Raw genomic sequence first — 23,588 nt, 5'->3', positions numbered from 1 at the left:
ACAAGGTGCATAAGTGAGTACACCCCTATGTTAAATTCCCATAGAGGCAGGCAGATTTTTATTTTTAAGTATTTTTTTTATATTTTTTTTTAGGATACTATGCATCCTGATAAAGTTCCCTTGGCCTTTGGAATTAAAATAGCCCCACATCATCACATAGCATTCACCATACCTAGAGATTGGCATGATTTTATTTCAGTTAGCCTAAAAGCTAGTTTGATTTGCATTGAGAGATGATCTTATGGAAAGTACCCCATGCCAATCTCTAGGTATGGTGAAGAGATAGTATGGTGAACCTGAGATCGTGTGATATTTAGATGGAAAAATATTGATTAATACCTTGATTATAATCACTCCTTACATATGCATTGAAGCAGCAGTGGATTCCAATCCACCCCCTTCAGTAGCATGAATGCTAAGAAATCAAGGTATAGTTTTTGTCCCATTCTTTGACGTGCTGTATCTGTAATGTATTATTTGTAATGTTTAGTAGATGTTCTGAATGTCTAACTTTCAGAGCACAAAAACAGCACTGAGAACAGAACACAATGTAATCATCATCTTAGCATGTGTGGGTAAACATTACATAATTTCATGACTATTAAGAGAAAAACACAGTTGAAAGAAATGCACTGGATCTTTTTGTATAATGCCATATACAACCAAAAGGACATATTATATTATCTGAATTGCAGCCCCAAATAGTTTGACAATTTCGGGATAAACTAAACATTGCAGAAGGTTTGTGTGTGCTTAAGTCAGCATATAAATATTCTCTAAGTAAATTTGTATGGTTATTATAACATTTCAGAATACAGGAGTATTTATGGAAGGTGTGTCATTGTGCCATAATGAGACCTGACTAAAGGAGGACACTTGACACATGGCAATGTTTACCTGCTGCAGTATTAAAATATCTAGATCATTCAGGACAGTCTGTCATTCATTACTGTCTATTTACCTGTGTTCTAACAGCCTCAAATATTAACTTGCTTTCAATCAACCTTTTAAAAGGCCTGAGCATCTCGCATTACTGCATTTAGGGTTTTTCCACGCATGGTGATACCTATGCATTCATAATTTGCCCCTGAAGCTGTCACAGTGTAGTGACCTCTTTCAAATAGGCACAGTCCAGGAAAGCCTCTGAAATGAGTTCCACTTCATTGCTTGGCTACTAGGTTCCGGTCACATGGTCATTAAATGCACTGGGGCAGTATTTGGCTCTGCACAGCCTGAGCGCATTGCATCCGATCTGTGCCGGTCCAAGGGGTCAGATGTGACCCTAGAGATACTCAGAGACTAGGGCAAACTTTCAGAAAGTAAGAGAAATCCAGCACAGGGGGTCCAGCCATGTTCAGGGATGATTCTGAGAAGATATACCAGCACATAGGAGGAGCTGTAACCGGGAAATCCACGGATGTTGCCCGCAGCGCAACTGCAGATGCGCGCATTAGGAAACGTCTACACAAATTAAGTCTTAACAAGTGAAATCTGGAATAAACTGACTGATATCGTTTCGGGAAATATGGTAAGTTCTTATTTTTCTGTCGCCAATCATATGTTTCCATTTATAAAATGGTCCTTGACAATTCACAGAATAAATTGTTCGGTTGCAGATACGTCACAAGTTAAATAGCCTATAACAAGTTTTTCTACAGTTTCTCTTTTTAAGTGTCTCTCTCACGAGTCCTTTTAATAGCGAATGTTTTTTATTTTTATTTTGATGGATTTCTGTGTTCAGTAAGTAATAAATAAAGTAGGCTAGCCTATTTGATGCTTTACTTGAAAAAAAGTATCATTTTATTTACTTTTCGAATTTGTTTACCTTTAAAATTAATAGTTGAATCATTGTAATCTAGCAAATGTGATGTGTTTTCGCGGTTTTGTTAATTATTTAATTTATTTGAAAATTTTGGTAGGCAACATAATGAGTGTAAAACGGCAGGTAACCTATTTGGGATTAACTTTTTTTTAGTGTTAGGCTGCTTTACTTACAGTAAAGTAAAACCCGACATGTTTTATCCGAACACGAATCATTGATAGTACAATGCCGGAGGTTTAATGACATTGTTTTTCATCGACTGTTATCGATAGGTGTAAAGTACTGCACTCCAGTAGCGCGCACTCACATGAACGCCGCTGGGCTCGCGCGAACCACACACGAGCGCTATGCGGCTGCGGACAGCGCGCGACAGCATCTGTTTGGGCGTTTGGGGTAAGTGCATACTTGCAATACCCTCGTGATTTTCCCCAATGTTTTGTGCCATGGTATAGGATTATAAACTAAGCTTTTTCAGACGTTTAACTATACAACCTCACTAGTTGTCATCGATGTAGTTGTTGATGTCTGAGGATGATCACGTTGTAGACATGTGGGATGTCCTGAACAGTGCGTTCCCAATGTGCATCTTTGAAGGGTGCAAAACATTTGTTTAAATAAAAGTTAGGAGTCACGTGGCCAGTTTTCATTTATGGCAATGGCAGTGCATTAATAAAGTAGACTAGAAGAGAGTTAAAATATGCTCTGTTAATCTTACTCAATCTTACCAAACCTACTATTATGTTTTACATTGTTGTAAGGTGTGTATGTTTTGTAGAATCTAAATGTTTGATGTGAAGACACTGGGAACCAATGTGTGGAAATGTACTTCTGTGAATATGTGTTTAGAAAACATACAGAAAATCAATGGAGAGGTCAAAGGATTTCCTTCGCCTAGCTGTAATGTCACAATGACAAGATAACATTTGCAGATTCATCAAATGAGTGAGATTTATAGATTTAAATGCAATTCTCACTTGAATTAAGGTGATATAACTAATTAAAAAGGACCTACCTCCTTCAAAAATCCAATACAAGAAAAACTGCTGTACAATCACGGGGGTGTAAAGTTCCTCACAGGTATGCCAACAACCTACAATTTTGTAAAAAAAAATTGTTGCGCCAAAAGCAGTACTCTTGACTTTTTACCTCAAAAGTCACCGCAGTTATGAAGGCTTGTGATTCACAAGTCAGACATTTTTAACAATGAATGTAGGATTAACTGTGTCATGCGTCTGACAGCACGCATGACAATTGTGAGAAACTATTCTATTATTTTAAGTATGCGCACACCTTGAACACCTAATGATTAAAGATTCTTGTGTGGGGAAGATCCAAAACACAGCAAATTATAACAGATTTTGTGTAACAGGTTTGTCAAATACGGGATCTACTAGTTGAGCTTCATGCAGAAGATGACACATAAATAAGGCTCTTCATTTACAAGTGCTACAACTATGCTGCCGAAAGAGCAACACTGGTGAGTCTGCAATTCCATTGTCCCTTTATTTAATCAGCATGGCTCTAACATTATTGATCAATTTTGTGAATTTTATATTATTATCATAATCCACAACTCTCCTTTTCCATGTTAGTGACTCTAAAATTGAATATGTCATATTTAGGATGTTAAAATGTTTTGTTTAGTTTCTGCTCTTAGTTCACTTCAAAATGAAAATTCTGTCATCATTTACTCTCCCTCAAGTAGTTTAAAACCTGTATGAATTTCTTTCTACTGCTGAACACAAAATAAGATATTTTAAAGAATATCAGTAGCCAAACAGTTGATGGACCCCATTGACTTCAATAATATTTTTTTTCCTACTATGGAAGTCAATGGGGTCCATCAACTGTCTGGTTACCGGCATTCTTCAGAATATCTTCCTTTGTGTTCAGCAGAGAAAGAACTTAATACAGGTTTGGAACAGGTTTGAGAAGAGTAAATGATAACAGAATTTGGGTCAACTATTCCTTTAAGACTTGAGTGCCTAATGGACGCCCTTTTCGTCTATATGCATTTTTCACTAATGTTGCTCACTCAATTGCTGCCTAGGGCAATTACCAAAAATGCAATTTGTGGATTTTTAAGAGGCTTTTGAGTGGAAGTGTCGGGGTGAGGAACAGGGTGGATCGTATAGTCTGCTGCAGTACCTAACCAATATAACTTCCTGCACTTTCCCTTGAACCGAGGCATTTACACTTGTGATCTTTCATACATGCATGCAAGCACACACACATGGAGACACACTCCGGGGTGGCCCGCGGTAAGCACATGGAAGGAAATGTTTTCACTTACAACACACTGGCCCAATTCATTGCTCTGTAATCCTCTAAGCAGTTTCTGCATGCTTTGGCCTCTCCACATGTCTATCTTCTCTTGAAGGAACAGCCAACTACTTGAACGAGACAAACCACATATTTTCTTGACACAGTTGTGTTTTCATCAATGAAACACCGAATTTCCAGAACTGTTTTTGTCTTTAAAAGTTATACACACTTAACAGCATACACACTTCAAGATAATCAGGCCCATTTTGGGCTCAATTCTCCTCTTCCGAAAATCCTTGGTAAAGTTCAGATTATCTTGATGGTTCTACAGATTATTTTTTATCAGATTTCCCTGTGGTGTGATGACCGCAAGAGATTTTGTGAGATTTTTCCATGTCCACAGTCGGGACTCTGGTTTTTTGTTTGTGAATGGAATCTGTTAGTGTGTGGTGTGCTGTCTTGGGTCACATTGCGGCACTCCACACACTATGGGAACAAAACCGTTAAATGTATGAATTTTTTTTATTGTCATGTTTGTGGTCTCTCACAAAATTTTTAAAATCTTAGTGTGGGGCAGTCTTTAGATAAAGGGATAGTTCATTCAACAAAGAACATGTTCTTGTCATTTACTTCAAAAGGAGATGTTTATAGCAGAATGTCCAAGCTGCTCTTTTCATACAATGAAACTGAATGATTACCATGACTTCAGTTAATAAAGCATTACATTTTAGTCTATTTCTCATGCAAAGCTATCTTTTTATCTTTATAATTTTTTTTTTTAAATATCATCATATGGACTACTTCTATGAGGCTTTGATGGTGTTTTTTTGTGCTTTTTGGAGCTTGGAGATTGAACTATACCTTTAAGATAAAAAATATATAGTTCTATACAGATGTTGTGTGTACAGTAAATATGCACACATATGTTTTAAAATCAGCAAATTTCATCATGTTCCTGCTTCAGCTGGAGCCACCTGTGGTGCTGACTTTGATTGCTCTGTATTTATTGTTGAGCAAACATTTATCTCTGTGAAATATTTCAAAGGATCCACCACCTCCGCACAGGGACTCGCAGTTTGGTTAACTTTATGCCAGGTGCTTGTTTGAACGAACCCGTTACCCTTTGACCGTTCTTTCGCTCAGTCTCTCTGTGTCATTTCGAACACTGTACTAGACACACATTGTATTCAGCTGTATCAGCTGTAAATAAAGAGGTCTCTTGCCTGGATCCAAAACACCTCACCTCATACTGGTCACCAGATTAAACCAGTGGCATCCTCATGTTTACTCAAATTTAAACCACTCTAAACAGAGCATGGTACTACTGATGTCATCATAATCTACTACCCCCTGGAACAGAAAATATTTAAATAGCCTAAAATCACACCACATTATGCTGGCGATACTGTTTTTGGGTCCAGTGCAAAAGAGATAGAAGAGAAATTATTGGAAAAATCAAAAATGATTCATTTTTGGTACATTTGTCTTTGTTTTCATTGAACCTGTTGATGTAAATTACCTAATGTGTTCACAGAAGCCCTTTTTTTTGTATGTTTCAGAAAATTAACAGTAGCCTATATTAAGCCTCATTCAGACTGTCAGTCCAAATCTGATCTTTATGTCCGTTTGGAATACGATCACCTTTAGCAAGTGTAAACGCGAGAAATCACATGAAATCCGTTTTGAGCCACAATCCTATTCAAATCGCATTTCTAGAAGTCTGTTTCAGTCTGATCGCTCTAATCGGATTTTGCGTGGTTTACGTAGCTTTATCGAGTCACGGAGAACATGCCAGACGTTGTTATAGGAAACATGCTAAAGGTCGCTGTGTTGTTAAAAAGTGCCAGTCGAGCAGAAAATTACAATAGCCTTGGCTTTAAATGAAGACATGTTATGAGACCGGCGGAGACAACAGCATGGAATAAAGCCGCGCATACCAGCAGCCACCTACGTTTCTGCCGCTGCCTCAGAAGACGTAGTAGTCCAGCGCGGTGGCTACATATTGTCATGTTGTAAATAAGACAACATCTTTTTGTGAACCCTTCCACGTTGCTGTTGAATTGAAAACAAAATTTAACATGTCTCCATTATATTGTAATTTTCTGCTCGACCGGCACTTTGCAACAACACAACCTTGTTTCTGCAGCGACTTTCAGCACATTTACTATAACAATGTCTGACATGTTTACGTTTTAAATGGAAAGAAAGTGACATAAACTATGTGAAATCTGATTAGAGCGCTCAGAATGAAACGGATTTCCAGAAATGCATTTTGTATAGGATTTCAAACCACAAGAATGTTGCTCAAAAATGGATTAGTACATGTTTTTTATACCGCGTTCACATTTGCTAAATGTGACCGGATTCCTGTCGGATATGCACAAAAATCAGATTTGGACTGACAGTCTGAACGAGGCTTTAGATCACACTCCAATCGGATCCACATATAATTGGATTTGGACTGACACTGTGAACAGTCTACATGGTCTCATGATACTGATGAAACTTTATCTCTCACTAGTGGATGTATTGTATTACGGCCTGGTTTCACAGACAGGGTTTAGATTAAGTCAGGATTAAACCTTAGTTCAATTAGGGCTTTTAAGTAGCTTTTATAAATATGCTTTAGAACAAAACATTACTGATGTGCATCTTGAGACAAAACAATGGCACTGATATATTTTAAGATATCTCAGTGCAAGTTGCTTTCAGGTAAAACAGCTCAAGCATGCATTTTAGTCTGGACTAGGCTTAAGCCTTGTCTGTGAGACCGGGGGTAAGTGTATTAAATGGATTAAGTGGATGTGATAATGTTCCAGTGATGGCAAGGCTGCCAAAACCTCCTGCAATGAAGAAAAAGCCAAGGCCATGAAGAATGAAGAGAATGAGGTTGTGTATGTGGACCCACCAGATGGCGGTTGGGGTTGGATGGTGGTTCTGCATTGTTTTCTGGTATGTCATGAATGACACTTTTATATACTTTGATTTAGAGCATCTTTGTTATGATAGAACTGGAGTTTTTTTTGTATTGAGCTAAAATCTTCTGGTGTCTTTTCAGGTGAACGTGTTGGTGATGGGTACATTGAAGACCTTTGGTATCTTCTTTGTGGCACTGCAGGATGAGTTTGGAGGCTCGTCCGAGAGCATCAGCTGGATTGGATCCATAATGTCCAGCCTCAGGCTCTCCGGAGGTATGGTCACCATAGCAACCTTTGAACCAAAGGGTTAATATGACAGGTCATGAACTTTGTTTGTGACCCGTTAGGTCCTTTGGCCTCGGTGGCCTGTGCCAAGCTGGGGAACAGGATTACCTCCATAGTGGGGGCGCTTTTAGTCAGCGCCGGCTTTCTCTCCAGCATATTTGCCACCAGCGTGATCTACCTTTATATTAGCATGGGGTTAGTTGTTGGTGAGTATTTTGTTATGTTTTGTTTTATCAATCAAAGTTAAATATTGGAGGGTTATCATGCAATAAGTCATCTACAAAACTTTGATTTTTCCAGGTCTCGGGTTTGCTCTTCTTTATCAGGCCACATCTGTTGTAACAGTGACCTATTTCCGAAAGAGGCTGGCAACTGCGTATTCTATTGGACGCTCTGGCATGGGTCTGACCTTTGCCCTCGCTCCTTTCACTCAGCTGCTTTTGGATCAGTATGCTTGGCAGGGTAATTGGCTTTCGGCTTATGTAATGGATTTTTTTCAGGATTCTTTGAGGAGACATTTATTTGAATTAGACATCTTGTGTAACAATATAAATGTCTTTTCTGTAATTTTGGAGTAATTGAACAAATCCTTGCAGAATAAAAGTGTCAATTCCTTTCAATAAATAAATAAATCTTATTATTTTCACTGACTGTTTTTTGTTCTGTCTTTAGGAGCTCTGTTGATTTTGGGAGGTTTGATGCTGAACCTTGTGGCTTCTGGGATGCTTTTGCGGCCCATTAACGTTAGACCTCCAGCTTCACCCATGTCAAACTCCACCCTTCATCAGGCTGGGTCAGAGAAAGATCCTCTTAAGAACAATATGAATGGCAACACGCCTGTGTCCAATGGCACTTCCAAAATGGACAGCTCATCCACCAATCACAGGGACACACTTATAATAGAGAACCCAGCTCATGAGCAGAACACTCTTCCACATCCGGAACTCAAAAAATCCATCCAGAATGGTGTGAACGGAACGGATGGCAGCCAAGTTAAAACGTCCCCTGAGATGAATGGGGTTTCTCCTGTGGATGCGTTACTTGAGAACAGCAAAACAGAAACTCTTCCTGAAACCTCCCAAAAAGTGCTGGACTTCTCGCTGTTGAAGAACCCTTTCTTTTGCATCTACACCTGGTCGCTAGTCTTCAGTCAGCTGGCTTATTTTATCCCTTACTTCCATTTGTCTGCAAGGGCCCGGAACCTGGGCATCGACCCCATGGATGCTTCCTTCATCATCTCTGTGGCTGGTGAGTCAAATTACCTTTCACCAACCTACAGTATGTAACACTAGAGTTTTGTTTTCCCACTGTCGTCTATTTTAAGTATAAAGTTCTTTTTACAGAATTAATTTTGCATTAGCAGGGGAAAATATAGATAAAGGTTTGGGGACCAAGGTTACATGAAGATTCTAATTACAAAGTTTAGTTTTAGTTTTAGTTTATTTATATAGCACACTAAAACAACTGTCGCTGACCATTGTGCTGTACAAAAATCATTATACATACAGAAAACAAGATCAGAAAGACTCGCATATTATAAGCCTTCTGTAAAAGGTAGGTTTTATATAATATATAGAGTGGTTAAAAAATGTGTCGTGTGACAGTGTCACAAGTTTTGTTTTAAACAGAAATTCTGTAGCGATTACCCTAATAGATAACAGAAGGCTATTCCACAATTTGGGGCCGACTATGGCAAAAGCTCGGTCTCCCTTTCTAAGTTACCTTTCTAACTCTCTTTCTAAGTTACCTAACTTTCAGAGTTACCTATTGCATAAAAAAGTCCTCTAGTCAGCATGTTTGTTATTGCTGTTCTCTGGCTGCAACAGTTCAATTGTACACTAATAATGTGTTACAGTAGAAGAAATCAATAGGACGTAAGCACTGCTGAGCTGTGCTGTGGAAAATTGAAAGACAAAAGACTCTGTAATGTCAGTGCTAGTGGACCGCGTGTCATTAGCGGTGCCAGAGAACTGATTTTTTTTTCTGGCTTCATCAGTGCTGTGTTTCTGGAAAGCCATAAAGCCGTACCTGAGAGATGCACTAAAGCCATTGTGCTTTGCAGCAAGATGTGCTCCCATATGGGCTTCAAAGGGTTGATGCAAACGCTGCCAACTTCACATTAATTATTTGTGAGCAGTTTAAAATCTGCAGTGTTATGCAATGAGTTCTCTTACATAAATAATGAACTTTAGCCCAGTGGCTAAAACCAGAGGGCTTGTAAGTGCCCTGTCAAAAATGCCGTAGTGAATGAAAATTTACTCAAATGAGTTTACTCAAACATGCGTTTTTCAATTTACATTTCTTTACCAAAAGATAGTAGTAACGAATACTACCCCACCCCCCACGCCCACCGACATGTTTTCAGGACATGTAGTACTCTAAACATGCAAGACCTTCTTAATTATCTATATGTTTAATGCAATACACACCCTGATGAAGGCTCTCTTTTCACAACATGTCTGTTGTCGTTTTTAACGTGCCAGGCCCTATTTTAATTTTAAATAAAATTCTGACCGATGCGATAAGCTGTTGGTTATTTTCATGTTATAACCGGTAACTGACCAAATGACCAGTAATAAAATTAACTATTTTGTGAAAATAAATTAAGAATAGAATGCAATCGTGTATCCCTACTTTATATAGTAAGCCAAAAAGTCACTTTTCAGAGTCTCACCTAAAATGTATGAATGTCTCTAATAATATGACAAAATATCAAACCAAATAATATTTTTTTTTAAATACTTCAAAAGCACACATTTCAGGCAAAGCATTTTTTAATTAATAAAACACTGCAAAAATGGCTCAACAGGAAAAGTTTAGCATCACTTATTCACAGATGCCATTTGTTTTAAAAATTGTAAGTGTCCAAATACTTTTAAAAGCCACTGTATTTAATACATTTTTGCCATTTTCTGTTTTGCCTGATTTAAGCTGTCAAAAAAAAACTGCTTCCAGAAAAAAATTGCTAGTAAGTTTCACAAATAATTACAAAGAAACGTCAAGAAACACATTAACACAACATGAAATTTGGAAGTAGAAACACTGAAATAGCATTTTCTTGTAAAATGTACTCCAATAATCTTTGTTTTTGAAAAAAACATTTTTTACAGAGTACTCTACCGTTTAGTGAATGAATTTGATACGGTTATTTTGTAATCCAGCATTAGAGTCTGATAGCCTCCCCCTCTCCGCTATGGAACTTGAGAGAATATAGTATCCGACATTTCACACTTAGTTTTTTCGGTTAATAAATTTTTTCTTTTTGGAATTTTCAGTGTGAATATACTTCTCGCGTATTCCAAACGTCTCATATCACCCACCCCCTCCCACCTGCACTTTGCAGTTTTCACATCAGGCAGGGTGTGCAGGGAACTAAAGCTCACCTCCTCGTGGCAGGTCACACGCTGAGGGAAGTCGCTAAGCAACAGCCCAAGTAGCTGACGCGAAGCTTGGTAGTTCTGTGCCCAGTTCTGAAGTGCATGACATTGTGTGGCTTGCCACCGAGGCAGCAATGCGGACAAAAGAGAGCGAGGAGACGAGCCAAACACGTTTTGTGTTTTAATGAGCTAGTAGCGATCGGACATGCATTTGGACTCTCTGTACCTCAGTGAGGGCCTATTGTCCGCCTTTGATGTAGTGGGGACATTGCATTTGTCCAGTCCTTTTGTGTCCACTGGGTGAAGTACACAAAGACACAAACACCTGTCACATGCCCGATTACCCTGGTGAAAGTCCCCCTATACACTACAGAGTTTTGTGGACTAGGCTCCTCCATATAAAGGCAGTTTGCTACTTTCTGTCACTGAGATTTTGTATTAAAGTTTCATTGTACAAAGCATGACAGGAACAGCTGTGAAACTCAATGGCCCTGCTGGGATTTAAACACACAAACAACGCACAAAATGTCTTCGGGTCCAAGCGGGGCACACCAGGATATCACCTTTAGTAGTGCACCGAGGACACGCAAACATTGAGCAGCTGTTTTGTTTTATGTCTGGCCAGCAATAAATGACCCCACATGTGCATGAACTGCAGCATCAGCTCAAGCCGTCAGTTCTACATGAGCTGGGCTGTGTTTCCCAAAAGTATCTTTAGCCTAAGTTGATCTTAGAGACCATTGGTGGCAATTGTTCTAAAATCAACTTAGGCTCACGATGCTTTTGGGAAACAGCCCTGGTCAGTATGGTTGATCATGCCAACACCTCTGGTTTTTGTGTAAACATTTCGTTACTTAAGAGATTATGAATGAATTACAGGATAAATATGATCCAATGGGGCATATGTGCATTTTTTATACATCCAATAAACTGCGGCAGCCTGCATGTCAGCAGTGAGTGTCACACTTTGGATCTGTTGCGTATGTATGAATCTGCAATAGTGCTGCATCAGGATTTTTCCTAGACTGTTCAATAAAGCTCTGCAGCACACGGACACGCAATCACAACTGCGGTTCTGAGAACAGCAAGTACAAACCAGCACTGAACGCTTTGTACAGGACGCCACAAAATAACTGAGCTGTTATCATTACTTCTGTTCTTCTGCCACTCTTTGAACTGAAAAATAGATTCCGCCATGCAGAGGCTAAAAGCAATTAACTGACAGCAGGGCCGTGCACAGAGCTTTTGAGGGGCATGTGTTGAAACTGAAAAAGGGCACCCCTCTCAGCTAGATAGTGAATACGTGCATATTAACAGCCTTGAATTAACCATAATTTAATATTATTACCATAACATGATTAAATCAGCAATCATAAATCAAAGAAGACATTTCTTAGAAATATATGTTACCTAGGTGACAAGGATCACTTTGTGTAAGTTCCAGTACGAAACAGCGTGGGGGTGCACCTGTGCTTTTCCAATGGTAAAACAAATTATATGTTGTATTACTTATCAATATATTGTTAACATTTTACAAAAGTCAACCTCAAATGCAGTTGCAGGGTTTTTGACCAGTGAATGAGTGCAAATGTGCATTTTGTCCGTCATTAAAACGGCGCCGACGTTTCATCAACAGGTTACAAACTAGTTTGTTGTAGCTATATGGGCGCTCAGTTTTTCCTGTTGTAAAATACATTTGGCCAAAATCTCATTTTATAAAAGATGAAATGCTATACTGTATGCACAGTAAGTGTAGGCTATGTATTGGCTATGACTAGATAGCAAATGCTAGTCATCTCTCTCAGGTCCCACGTCTCAGTCAGACATCAAATAAATAAAATATGAGCCTTTATAGACATAATGTTTAGTACTTATTCAAACAACAAGATCTTTGTTTACCCTGGCAAAACTTCGTTCAGCTGCTGTCTGCTGTGCGGCTGCTGTGGGACTTCAGTTAATTCAGTCAAGATAGAGGGGGCGGAGTTGTCAGGCTTACTGACAGTTCGAGGATCGAACACGATTTACACAAGTGCTTTTTAAGAACTTTCATTGGCTAAATATTTGTAAAACAGAAAGACAGACGTAAAGGGTGAACAATAGCATTGATTTATTGAAGAAAAGAAAAAAAACACCACCACCACCACCAAAAAAAAGGGCAAAAAGGGCACGCGCTCTGCACAGGTTGAGCCGTACTTGTGCACATGCCTGACTGACAGTATGCTAAGCACTCTTTTTCATTATTTCTTGTTAGATCAGTTTGGGATGGGTATCTTTTTTTCAAAAAATTTGAAAGAAGTCTCTTATGCTCACAAGGCTGCATTTATTTGATAATCAAAAATACAGTAAAACCAGAAATATTGTGAAATATTAATATAAATTGTTTTCTATTTTAACATATTTTAAAATGTAATTTTAAACAGTAACACAGTATTACTGTGATGGCAAAGCTAAATTTTCAGTGGCCATTAGTTAGCCTTCGTTCTCACATGATCATTCAGAAATCATTCTATGCGGATTTGATGCCCAAGAAACCGTGATACTTTTTTTCAGGATTTTTTGATGAATAGAAAGTTCAAAAGAACAGCATTTATTTAAAATAGAAATATTCTGTAATGTTGTAAGTTTTTACTGTCACTATTGATCAATGTAATGCATCCTTGATTCTCACAAATGGAAAGGATTGAATGAATGATTTGAAATATATACAATGCCGGAACTTTGTATTTTGAGCACTTCTTGCATTGTTTTTGTCTCTTCATGATTTAGTCTTCATTTGTCAGTCGCTTTGGACAAAGGCGTCTGCTAAATGACTAAATGTATATACACAAGTCATTTAGAGCACTGTCATAACACCTTTAGGGTGCTTTTTGTCATTTTGCATCTTGACAGTCACAGCCCCCAGGGCTGCCAACTCTCACGCATTGAGCGTGAGACTCACGCAATTGACACTTTTCACACGCTCTCACGCCACACATCCATTTTCTCACGCACAGAAAAATTGTGGAGCAAAGAGGTACTTTTAATATTAAACTAATTCTCAGCTCTTAGATTCCGTCAATTTTATTACGAAATTCAGACAAAAATACGTTTGGCGCTGGTAAATGTGACGTGACAGATCGCTGAGCGCCTCAGTTCAAGTGCACGTGAACCGATCATCTGTTACTTTTTTATTTAAAGATGCAGTACAACTTACCGAAAGTATACATAATATCGACCAATTAGTGTTTTTCAACCACGGAAAGAGGTCAATATAACAGCAGGAGAACAATTATGTCACATAACGTTACATTTACCTCAGGAAAGCCATTTAACGACCATAGCATGTTAATTGAATAGAAAAAATAGCTAGAGAGGAGATTTTGCTGAGCACTATATTATATATTTATTATATTTTTACTTATGTCATTAAATAATTGTTATTATAACAAAAACTGCATTATATTTAATTTAATGTTATTTTTAATAATACCAGCAGATTGGGCCCTCTATGTTTAAAGCATTAGGTGAGATTATTTTTTTAAATAAAATTTAAAATAAACATGTATCCAAATTAGTCAATATTGAATCAAAATCGGAATCAAATCACAAGAATGGAATTGAAATCTTGAAATTTTTGTCAAGCAATAATAAAAACTGTATCCTATACCAGTCATTGTACAATGTAAACATTGTAACATGTTGTCACTAAACTTCATAAAATTCTATTTAGTTACCAAATGTTTTGACAAGTACACTTTGTTATTTGCTTTTACAAAAAAAAAATCTCACTCCAAGCTAAACTCAAAAGTTGGCAGCCCTGCGTCATTTGCATACTGAAAAGAGGTCAAACAGGTTTGGAACAACATGAGAGTGAGGTAATTATATAAGATACCAAGCTGCAGTGATCGGCATTTAAAACTGATGATGGTTGACCAAATTCAGATTTATTCAAAGGAGAAAATCTTTAAAGCTTACTCATTAATGTGTTGCCATCTGCTAGTGGCTTAATATAATACTTCAATACTGTATAAGCATGAAACCTTTGAAGAATCCAACAATAAGTGGTCCATTTTCAGTCCATCAGTTCAGCGCCTTTTCTGTCTCACAGGTATAACAGAGACGGTGTCCCAACTTGCATCTGGTTGGGTGACAGACAGGAATCTAGTTCACAAATATCACTACCATAAGGCCTACCTGATCCTGTGTGGTGTGGTCAATCTTCTCTCCCCTCTGGCCACCTCATACATCTTGCTCATGGTCTACGCCATCTTCTTTGCCATCTTTTGTGGGGGGTACATGGCCCTACTACTTCCTGTGCTGGTGAGTACTGGCAGACTGAGTATAAACTGTATAAACTGAGTAGTTATGATATGGACATTACAGTTTTTGACAATCGCTAGGACCCATTTCTCAATACTTAGGTCATTTTTTTTCAAAACTCTTCACCAGTGAACACAACAGCAGTCTATGTGGGATAAACTGTGGATCATTTGTCATTTCTTTGGAACAAAATGCATTCAATGATGACAACTTTCAAATTTCATGAATTGTTCTCTCACTCCGACACAAACACCTCCAACTCTATGCACATACAGGTTAATGTTTAAATACTTTACAGGCTAATGTTTTAATACTTTTCTTAAAAACGGTTGAACTTAAGTTAACATTATACAAAAATGAATAAGACTGCAATTTTCTAAATTTCTACAGTAATACCATATTAAAATAAATTCAGAATCTAAAAAAATGAAATCCTATCAAAACAATTAGATGTAGCTGAACACCTACAAAGGTGTTAGTCTTTCGATTTCATTACCATCATTTCATTTTGTATAGATAGTAATGAAATTGAAAGACTAACACCTGTGCATGTGTTCTGCTACATCTAAATTTTTTTAATAGTATTTTTCAATGTCAATATGGTATTACTGCAGAAATGTAGCAAATTGCTGTCTCATTCATTTTTGTATTATGTAAGGTTTGAACTTAAATTGGAACAGTTTTGAAAAGACCATGTAAGTGCAAATTGTTCTGTAGGTACATAGAGTTTTGTTGGTGTTTCTTTCTTTAAGTGAGAAAAAAATGTATGTAAACTGACCGGACTGGCAGGGTTTGACGACATCCTAGTACTGAGTGCTGCTTCCTTCACTTTTATTAAATGTGCTCATGAAAAGGTCTCCGTACCTTTCTAAGTATTGAGACATTGAGTGTGCTGCAATACTGTGCAGGGCAGTGTAAGGGGAGAGGGATAGATTGACAGTCAGCACTGCAGTGCACCCGTTCCTCTGGAAGGAATCTTAGGTTTTACCTTTCAAATATTTTTACAACCTATGGAAACACTCTCAGTGAATCAGAAAAAGACCCTGGCGGAAAACAGTCTTTTGCCAACATGCATGGACATTAAATAAGTATTGCTTGTTGAATTTAAAAAGTAGTTATGTTGAACATTGCTTTGAACAGAAAAAGAAAAAACTCCCTGAACCTCAAGAAAGAAACGAAATAAAAACGAAAACACCATTTGTGTCAAGTTGTCAACCCATCATTACTTGCCCAAATGTGGCATGCAAATCAGCGGTTCTATTATGATTGATGAGTAAAAGTGAAAGAATTTCCTCCATTACAGCAATGTTTCATACTGCGTGGTGCTAGAAAATGTTAAAAGCGAAAATTGCCATTCAAAAGTTAAGGGTCTGCATAAGATTTTTATTCAGCAAATATGCATTAAACTGGTCAAAGGTGACATTAAAGAGTTTTTATACTGTTAACACAAAAATTATATATATATATGGGGATATTTGGGGGTATTTAATTTAATTAATCAATCAACAATACTATTGATCAGCATTACCAAACGTGGACGTTTTCCACTAGAAACAAGCACTGATGTATTATTTTAATTTAATACTGTGAAGCTGCTTTGATACAATCTGTATTGTGAAAAGCGCTATATAAATAAACTTGACTTGACTTGACTTGACTTGACTATATATATATATATATATATATATATATATATATATATAAAATGCTGTCCTTTTGAACTTTCTAATCATTAAAAGTCCTAGAAAAAAATTATCACCGTTTAAATATTAAAAAAATATTAAGCAGAACAACTGTCTCTTGAGCACCAAATCATCATATTAGAATGATTTCTGAAGGATCATGTGACACTAAAGACTGGAGTAATGATGCTGAAAAAATAATTCTGAATTACTGTATAATAATGATAATATAGTCTAATAATCCATCACATGGCTATATACACACACACACCACACACATATATATAATGTTGCTGTAGTGTATGAAATGGACATTCATTTTGATATAAAGCATCATTTTAGATAAAGAATTATACATTTTGGGGGAAAAGAAGTGTATTTATAAATATAAGAATATGGGATTTACTGTGCTTTTTAAACTTTGTCTATTTTCCATATCAAAGAGTATGCTAACTAAAGCTCCATTTCTTCTGGCCTAGTCAGAGAAGTCATAATCTGTCATATGTCATAAATATCATTCATATTCCTGTCTGCATTTTCCAGGTGGACTTGGTGGGTTCTGAAAAGCTGAACAACTCGATGGGGTTCTCAATGTTCTTTGTGGGGCTTGGCTGTCTCACAGGTCCTCCTCTTGCAGGTATGTGGAGTTTGAATGAGCTCCATGACTAGATCACACAAGCATCAATAGGTAAATGCAGTCTTGATGTCTCACAAAAACAACCTGCAGCTTTGGAAAGTCTTGGCCAGTCTTTATAATGTGTAAGACAAGCCTGCTTCTGTGTGTGTGGCTTGAGGGACACTGCGGTCATTTAGTTTCATATTCCAATTTAAGTGGGTTACAGATGGGTGTCATGTTAACCCATCTAAGAATAGGATGACCTGTCTGGTTAGATTGAAATGACTTTAGGCACTTTTTCATCATAATATAATGCTGAACAAATACCTTTAGGCTACTTTCATGATTATAGAACATATATTTATTTGTTTTATTTGCTGCTATTTATTAGCAATATTCAGTAATAAATCCCATTACAGAATCTCCTTATGTTGAACAGCTGTAAACCGAAGGGACAATTCTTGGAAATACAAGTCTTGCAGAGGGGCCTCTTTAGGAAGGCGAGTATAGACCTTGCCCTGAACTCGTTAAACTTATGCTAACATGAACCATCTTGTCAGGGCCCCCTTCCACAATCCCTCCGCCTACCAAAAATAATGAGCAGCCAGGGAAGCAAAACTGATTTTATTATCCTACCCAAGGCCTTTCCGGACTTGACCCGCTTTTGCTTGCGTGGCGAAAACAAGCCGTCGTTTTAAAAGCGTATCCAGTCAGAAAACAGGTGTGGGAGATTCTGGGCTGGAAAGTGAAGAAAGTTTTCTCCATCTGTCCATCATCTTAAGCGTTAGGTTACTGACTGTTCGCAAATGTATCTTGCGAGGGAAAGTAAAAAAAAAAAAACCTAAAGTCTTTTTTCCTTGTTTTCTTCATTGACTTCTATTTAAGGAAACATTCCTTCTGCCAACAGTTGAATATGTCTAACGCATTGCGTTTTTCCTGAAGGCTTCCTGTACGACTACACACAGACCTACGACTGCTCCTTCTACCTGGCAGGTGCGTGTTACCTGTTATCATCAGTTTCTCTTTTTCTCGAGCCTGTGGCGAGACGCTGGCAAGCCCGAAAGAAACGCCTAGAGACGATGAGCGAAGAATTGATGTGGAATAATGGCTGTTTCTGCCCGGCGCCTCAGAGGAATGGTGTTGTATAATAAAGGAAATAAACTCAAAGCCATTTTACTTTCCACCATGTCATGTGGTTCTGATCGGAAGAGGACCTGACCTGAACATTTGGCGGGACCACAGTGTGGCAAGCAAATTAATGTCCATTTGAATATAGAGACCAATAAATGAATGCTTGAGGACACTACAATGCAAACTATTTTGTTAGTGGGTGAATGAGAATGGATTTTGTTGAATTGGTTTGATATATAAACAAATAGTACGTTTCCCTCACCGCAATCTTTAATGACAATCAAATCAGCACAAGAACAAAATGAAGAGTCTTCATCACCACATACTGTAAGCATTTAATTTCCAGCACATTATTAATCAGGATCTTCCTTCACTAGAAAGTGACTCAAAAGCTTCCACTGACATGCTTGTACATTTGTGTATCACATGACACATTTTATTCAAATAATACTAGAAGGGTATTTTGTCAGATGGTGATGGGTCTATGCAATAAGCCTAAGATGGCTGCTTCTTCTGTGAGTCCCCATTTTGAGCCTTTAATGCCTGTTCATGTCTGTTGATGTGTATCAGTTGCTATGAAGCTGTGTAAATGACTACATAATGGCACAGTGACCGAAAACAACATAGATTTTGTTTTGCCGTCAGTGCCCTAACTGTAATACATTTGGGGGCAGAATATTCCAGACATGGACTTTTCTTCTCACTGGTGCCAAATCAGTCACACTGTCATTCACTACTGACAACAACCAAGAGATTTGCTGGAACAAGTGAATATTCTTCTGATACTAATGAGCCAAGTGTTGCAAGAATTAGGCCATTTGGCTTGTGGGTTCATATGTACCTGTACAAGAGGCCCAGATGGTGAGCCTTTAAGTGGAGAGTTTCTCAAAAGTGCAGATCCTTTATACTTATTGTCATTTTTTATTTTATGTCATGTTTATCGCCACTATTTGCCTTTGTACACAATGACTGTGCTAAATATCATGTAATGAGAGCCAAAGATGCAATAGAAATATAATTTATCAATCTATGCCTTTGAACATGTCCTTTGTTTATAGAAATACAATCTAGTTACTGCTCACACGTTACAGTTCTCTCAAGAAGTTCTGCGTGAGCTTTTGCCCTCTAGAGGCACTAATGATGTACTGCGACTGGAATGTTGTATCTATTAACAGGCAATCCATGTTCTGGAATGTCTAGTTCTTTCCTTTCATCAGCAAGTAAATACAAACAGTATTTCCTAACAAGAATGAGCAATACACGCACAACTGTGACCATTTAACAAATAAGCACATCACAAATATAAGAACAGTATGCCACACTCTGGCCACTATTTTTTTTTTTTTTTTTTTGCAGAAAGCATTTCTTTATCACACTTAATTGTTTAATAAAGGCAAGTTTCTTTGGAGAAATGGGTTAGAAATGTTTTGGTAATGTTGTATACATTGTTTGTTAACTCAAAAACTAGCCTTAAAGACAGTTAAAGGTATAGTTCACCCAACAATGAAAATTCTGTCATCATTTATTCAACCTCAAGTTGTTCCAAACCTGTACGAGTTTCTTTCTTCTGTTGAACACAAAGATATTTTGAAGAATGTTTTAACCAAACAGTTGATGGACTCCATTGACTTGCATAGTAAAAAAAATCTATGGAAGTCAATGGGGACCAGAAACCAACATTTTTCAAAATATCTTTGTGTTCAACAGAACAAAAAAACTCATACAGGTTTCAAACAACATCAGGGTGAGTAAATGATGACAGAATTTTCATTTTTGGGTGAATAAGGGGACACAATGACAATATTATTGTCAATGACAGACTTCAGTAATTCTGTACTGTTAATGATTTTGTAATTGTGTGGAAATGTGATAGCATTATGCTGGTATTGGGGTTATTAACTGAAAGTGTTTTTGTTTTTTACTGTTTCTGAAGGTTTTGAATAATTATTTTGTTGACAATGCTCACAGCTGTTAAGATTTACATGACTGCAATTAAAGCCCGCAGTAAATTTGACAAAGCAACTGGGTTTTTTGTAAAACATTTGTTGATACCTGAGAGATGTTCTCCTTTTTCCCCATGAGGAAAATATAAAAGAAAAGAGTTTATCTTCAAATCAGAATATACTACAATCTTTAAAATGCAACTGTCTGAAGTACATTCATTATTTTAATTATTAGCTTTTTGGTGTAAAATCAAAATCAAAACAAAGTAGTGTAAAAATATCTTTATTGAGAACACAATGTAGTACATACAACAATGGTAGGCAGTATTTCAAATTTTAATGCATCATTACTCTAATATAAACATTTTTAAATATTGTATTACAAGAAATCATTAGCACCCAATAGTATTATGAACCTACTCAATTCTAAAATATGGAGAGAGAAAAAAATGCTTGGATTAAAAAAAACATTAACTTGTACTTACAGAAATGTGAGCCGTGATGAGAGACTATTTCGTGTTTAATCACTGATGGATGGATACCCAAAATGCAACACTGATGTTCTGTAGACACCAAAAAAAGCACATAAAAAGGTGTAGCAAAATCTCATTAATTACATGCATAAAAGAAAACATGAAAAACTAATCAAAGGCTTATAATCAATAACAAACCATCTAACAGTTTCTCTCAGCAGATCCAGATCTGTCCACCTGGAACCCATTCAGATCAGCACATCGGTGAAAAAAATAATATTTCAGCATATATACTTGCTAGAGGGATAGTCGGTGTTAAAATTAAGTTATAACAGCGGAGGATGCAGATAGGTCAATAGATTTATGAAGAATTTCAATGATCACTCTCCTCTATAATGATTAGTACATGTATAATAGTTTAGAATTAACTTTCTAAAAAGCTAATTCTGGCTGTATTCAGTTTGCACATTTAACTTGAGTTTCCAATAATCACTCAAGCGTAGTAAGGTCATTCTTATTAAGATCAGAGGGTAGAAAGCCTCTTGTGAGGCCTGAAATAGTTTTATAGTCATCATGTGGTAGCTTATGGTGAGAACTAAGCTACAACCAGGAACAATGAGCTAATGTTTTGGACTGTCCAGACTTAATATGGTCTTTTCATTGCTTGGAAAAGTGGGGAGGGAAAAGTGCCAAGACTACACAAAGAGATTATGCAAATGAGGCCAGAGGAGGGGTTTGAGTGTTACCGTGGAGACCTACGGTTACCAAGTTACCAGGCCCATTCCATAGCATCAGAAGACAGGCCAGACAGTCAGAACTGTGGTGAAGACACAAGAGAAAACATAAGAGACCACAGCTGAGTGCCATGGACTGAGAGAACTCACTGCCATGGTATTCTCTCAATGCGTAACTGAAACTGGACAAGTAAAAATGTTATAGAGATGAATTATATCAGGTGTATTTGTTAATGCAAATGGATTTAATATTAGTCAGTACCCAAATCTTTTTGCAAAGAGCAGATTTTGGTCAATAGGACACCACATCTATACTCTATTCTAATAAAAGCTGTCTCATTTCAAAGGCTGCGCCCTCCGGAGGTCACCTTTGTGGAACGCATATGTCATCCAGGATGTTTCCTTTTTAGAAAATAAATCATTTTAAAATTGACTGTTCCTTGTGAGGAGTAAATTATTGTAATTTGGTTACTTTTCTGAAATGAGGCAGTGTCAATGACATATGACCTCCGGAGGGCGCAGCCTTCAAAATGAGACAGTAATAGAGTCGAAATTTGAAATAAAACACCAATATTTCTTTAAATGTACTGTAAAATTTGAAGATTGACTATTTTTATAACTGAATGTGTGTTACATACATAATATGTCAGCTTGTTAATTCTATTCATATCCATGGGCAGAAATCTATGTTTGTACAGAAAATTCCTGTTTGTCTTTGTTTATAAAGTGATCTTCATAAGAATACCAGTATTAACAGTGTCATTCATTGTGAAGGTAGAAATTATGACAGTCCTATGTATACTAAATAAATAAAAAAGCCCTATGCGATTAAATAATTTTTCTGACACCCATCACAATTTAATTAGATATTCAATATATTAGATAAGATATTCAACACAATCTCCCACAGCCCCTGGTTATTTTCAAGTCTGTTCATAATCAATGAGGTTTACTGCATAACTAATGTAATCACCATCTTATTCATTTCCTGCTATCATTAGGAAAATACTTTACAATCAGGAGGAGCCTGATATTGACATCATTGTAGCAAATTATAATGTACCTAGTGTTCTAAGAATCTATCAATTACAGTACTTTCAACACAGACAGGTGAAAGTTACAATGAAAATTATCAATAGAACTTATAAGGCAATTAATTGTTAGGATTATAAGGCTGATTAAATGGCTTAAAAGGCTAATAGTAAATCTAGTGAAGCTTTAACTGGAATGAAAAGCTCTATGAAAATACAAAGGCTAAAATGAAGTGTGGCATTATGTTAAAAGGGATAGTTCACCCAAAAATGAACATTTTGTCATTACTTACTCACCCTCTTGTTGTTCCAAACCTGTACGAGGTTTTTTCTTCTGTTGAACGCATAAGAAGATATTTTAAAGAACGTTGGTGTCCAGACAGTTGATGGTAGCCATTGACTTCCATAGTAGGAAAAAAAATACTATGAAAGTCAATGGCTTCCGTTAACTGTCTGGACACCAACGTTCTTCAAAATATCTTATTTTGTTTTCAACAGAAGAAAGAAACTCGTACAGGTTTAGTACAACCTGACAGTGAGTAAAAACTATCCCTTTAAATTGTATATGTAATTTTATTGCAAATTGTATGTAAATTGTAAATGTGGTTGTTTTAAATCTTATAAAAGCTGTCTCCAATTTTGTATAATCCAAATAAAAATTATTTCAAAGGTTTATTATTTATTTTTTTTCCACATTTATTTAAAATTATTAGTGTTATTTTGGGTTATGGTCATTATAGGGATACAACCAACAATTATTTTTGCATCTATGAATAATATATAGGTTATTAATTTATTTACATTTGAAAACACAATGCATTTATTATTCTTCACTTAAAGGGATAGTTCACCCAAAAATGCAAATTCTGTCATAATTGACTCATCCTCATGTCATTCCAAACCTGGATGACTTTTTTTTTTTCTTCTTCTGTTGAAAACAAAAGATATTTTGAAAAATGTTTTAACCATTGTTGCCCATACAGTTAAAGTCAATAGGGTCCAAAACAACAAT

At 36.8% G+C, this 23,588-nt stretch overlaps 1 protein-coding gene across 2 annotated transcripts; it reads left to right on the top strand.

The window, feature by feature from the left end:
- Positions 1-1,209: 1,209 nt before the first annotated feature.
- Positions 1,210-20,408, top strand: slc16a4 (solute carrier family 16 member 4). 2 transcript variants are annotated; one of them, XM_084087502.1, is made up of 11 exons: positions 1,210-1,528; positions 2,095-2,215; positions 3,192-3,299; positions 6,907-7,039; positions 7,146-7,278; positions 7,353-7,496; positions 7,591-7,752; positions 7,963-8,538; positions 14,755-14,966; positions 17,192-17,285; positions 18,207-20,408. In XM_084087502.1, the coding sequence occupies exons 3-11, from the start codon at positions 3,277-3,279 to the stop codon at positions 18,410-18,412; spliced, it is 1,683 nt and encodes a 560-aa protein (XP_083943628.1). In that variant the 5' UTR covers positions 1,210-1,528; positions 2,095-2,215; positions 3,192-3,276; the 3' UTR covers positions 18,413-20,408. The 2 variants fall into 2 exon arrangements, with proteins under 2 accessions (XP_083943628.1, XP_083943629.1); XM_084087503.1 differs by lacking the exon at positions 2,095-2,215 and having other exon boundaries at positions 1,394-1,528; positions 18,207-18,539.
- Positions 20,409-23,588: the final 3,180 nt, after the last annotated feature.

The sequence above is a fragment of the Abramis brama genome, assembly GCF_963993115.1.
Source record: "Abramis brama genome assembly, chromosome: 16".
Lineage (NCBI taxonomy): Eukaryota > Metazoa > Chordata > Actinopteri > Cypriniformes > Leuciscidae > Abramis > Abramis brama.
This window is presented reverse-complemented; position numbering and strand designations above follow the sequence as displayed.

Bases quoted from the DNA above. Each gene is read 5' to 3' on its own strand.
- slc16a4 (XM_084087502.1), top strand. From the start codon at position 3,277: ATGCTGCCGAAAGAGCAACACTG. The intron at 7,040-7,145 runs GTATGTCATGAA...GTGTCTTTTCAG, and splicing joins TGGTTCTGCATTGTTTTCTG to GTGAACGTGTTGGTGATGGG. The intron at 17,286-18,206 runs GTATGTGGAGTT...TTTTTCCTGAAG, and splicing joins CACAGGTCCTCCTCTTGCAG to GCTTCCTGTACGACTACACA.